Source organism: Crocuta crocuta, unplaced genomic scaffold (assembly GCF_008692635.1).
Source record: "Crocuta crocuta isolate KB4526 unplaced genomic scaffold, BGI_CrCroc_1.0 scaffold20, whole genome shotgun sequence".
Lineage (NCBI taxonomy): Eukaryota > Metazoa > Chordata > Mammalia > Carnivora > Hyaenidae > Crocuta > Crocuta crocuta.
The window spans coordinates 8,162,146-8,164,668 of NW_027527932.1; the positions used below are offsets into that span (position 1 = coordinate 8,162,146).

A 2,523-nucleotide genomic window follows, 5' to 3' on the forward strand; every position below is an offset into this window, starting at 1 on the left:
GGCGGGGCACACGGGCGGCTTGGCCAGCACGGCCGGCTTCACGGGCTCCTGCTTGGCGTTGATGACCTCCTGGCTCTTGACGTACTTGGCCTTGTCCGCCTCCAGCCGCTCCACGGCGCTGAGCCGCTTGGGGTTGGGCTCGGCCTGCCTGCGGAAGTAGTCGGGCCCCTTGTTGAGGATGCGCAGCGGCACGGCCGAGGTGAAGGTGCCCGCGGGGCTGACCGGCTTCACCATGCTGCCCTGCTGCAGGGTCCNGCCCGGATCAGACCCAGGAAGTCCTGGATGCGTGTGCAAACGCGGGGCGCACCGCCCGCCGCCGGGGTCCTACGGGTCGGGGAATTACCAGGTCTCCTTCTCGGCGGAGCAGCGCTTCTGCTTCTTACTACCGACCTCTCAGTAACAGCTGAAGCAGGCACTGCTTTTAACTCTTCCAAAGCTGGAGATATTGGCAAGGCGCGGGATTGGCAGCAAAGAGGAAAAAAATTGTTTAAAGCATGTTTCCGTTACCTTATTTGAAAGCAAGTCTATGTATGGTAGGGAGTTCCTCCTGTTAAACAAAACAAGCTTATTTTTTCTTATGAAAAAAGAAACCTAGAAATACCTCTAGATTAACCAAGTAACTAGATAATTTGATTATAAATGCTCCATAATTTTTCACACTTAATGAGCAGAAATCAAAAGTTTCTTTGTGGTATGTGTTTTCCCAAATCCCTTAGGGAACTAAGAATAAAATCTTAAGATGTCAATCACACCTAAGTAGGTCTGCTTTATAGGAAAACTGGTGGAAACGTTAAGCGTTCACCGGTTTATTATTCATGGCTTTCTTAAAAATGTGATCAACTCCACCCTCAATCAAAACCACTACAATGAAACATTTATCAATACTCCCAGTATAAACCTATAGGTTGTCTTTCTACTTTGGGAACGATGGGTGTAGCTTTTTTCTAAGTCTTTTCTTATGTTTATTTTTGAGAGAGAGAGAGAGAGCGCGAGCATGAGGAGGGGAGGGGCAGAAAGAGAGGGAGACATAGAATCTGAAACAGGCTCCAGGCTCTGACCTGTCAGCACAGAGCCCGACACTGGGCTTGAACCCACGAACTGTGAGATCATGACCTGAGGCGACGTCCGGTGCTTAACCAACTAAGCCACCCAGGCGCCCCATGTAGCATTTTTCTAAGAACAAGTCTCTTTGCCTGTTACTGCTGACAGAGAACATTTATGAATGCCTCAGCAACCCAGAGTAACTGGGTACAGCCGTTTTCAGCATCTCTGGTTATAATCAGCAATATTAAGGGTAATGTATTCACTGACATCAAATAACTAATTTACAAAATAAATAAAGTGGTAGAACTATAAGATCATCTGCTCTCATGGTAAGAAAACGAAGAGACTATTAATAATAAGCATGGAAGTGTATGTGGGGGGAAGCCTGAGATTTCTCTCTCATCGTTTAAAAGCTTAATCTCCAAATATACCCATCGCCGTGTTTTGTTAAGAGACACAATTTTGGTAATCTGCAAAAGGATTTGTTCTAATAAAAATATTTTCCTATGCAAGAGTTGAGAATCCCCAAGGCAATTCCTACATAGTAACTTCCTTTAATTGTGCAATATTTAGTTTAAAAAGCCACCTCGTCCTCCCCGCTCTCATGAAGACTGAGTGAGCTTGTCTCTTTGAACCAGTTTTGAATGAACTGCCAGAAGGGGGCGACAGTTTCTCTGCGGTGTCTTCTGAGTTTGGTCATCCACCACCCTGTGTCCACCTTCCTGGGAAGATGACCTGGGGCTCCCTTCCCAGAGGGGCTCAGGGCCAGGACAGGCAGGAGAGCCTGGGCTCAGAGGCGGACCGCCGGACCACATCCGGAGTGCTTGAGAGAAGGCTGTCCCCAGGACAGACAGGCCACATTTCTCCCCAGCATGTGTAACATCCCCACTGATGACCTCTGGAGTTTCCGACTGCGTCGGCAGAGGGCACCGGGGCAGTACCTTTGAGGGCACAGTGAAGGACAGGACTGAGATGTGCGCCCATCGGCTCTGTGCTTAAGGACCGAAGCCAACCTCTGGCAAGCCCAGTGCGGGGAGAAGACAGCCCAGTGGGTGGCAGGAGACACAACTCCACCTCTTCTGGGGCCTCATCCCCTCATCTGGGGTGAGGTGCTTGCATGAGATTCCCAAGATCCTTCCTCCCTCCGAACCATGTGGTTCTGAGCAGCTGAGAATGAGTGAGCTCTTTCCAATTTCAAAATGGCGCATGGGAATATTGGCCCATGACCGCATCATGTTCTTGGGACAATATTCTCTGCAGGACGAATTGTCCTTGTCGGGGATTGTGAACTTGGCATTAAAGCCCATGCTGGCCTGCACACTTGTCTTCGCTTCTAATCCCCTCATACCAGGACCGGCGGCCCAAACGTCCACCGCTACTGACCTGACTATACACAGCAGGCCCTGTCTATTAAGGCGGCCTTTGGTGTCGTTGAGAATACTACATAAAAATCATTACTTTCATTTCTCAAGACTGGCG

At 49.4% G+C, this 2,523-nt stretch overlaps 1 protein-coding gene and 1 long non-coding RNA gene across 2 annotated transcripts in view; both read right to left on the minus strand.

Annotated features, from left to right (window-relative positions):
* FAM110B (family with sequence similarity 110 member B) overlaps positions 1–254 on the minus strand; it is a gene marked incomplete at its 5' end in the record, with an annotated part of 2,056 nt that extends 1,802 nt beyond the window's left edge. Inside the window, one exon of the mRNA XM_077751757.1 lies at positions 4–254. Coding sequence (XP_077607883.1) covers positions 4–254 — 251 coding nt within the window. The remainder of the gene's footprint in view (positions 1–3) is intronic.
* A 1-nt stretch (position 255) lies between these two features.
* LOC144221343 (uncharacterized) overlaps positions 256–2,523 on the minus strand; it is a 110,950-nt gene continuing 108,682 nt past the window's right edge. The window contains exon 5 of the long non-coding RNA XR_013332039.1: positions 256–436. This is a non-coding gene — a long non-coding RNA (uncharacterized LOC144221343). The remainder of the gene's footprint in view (positions 437–2,523) is intronic.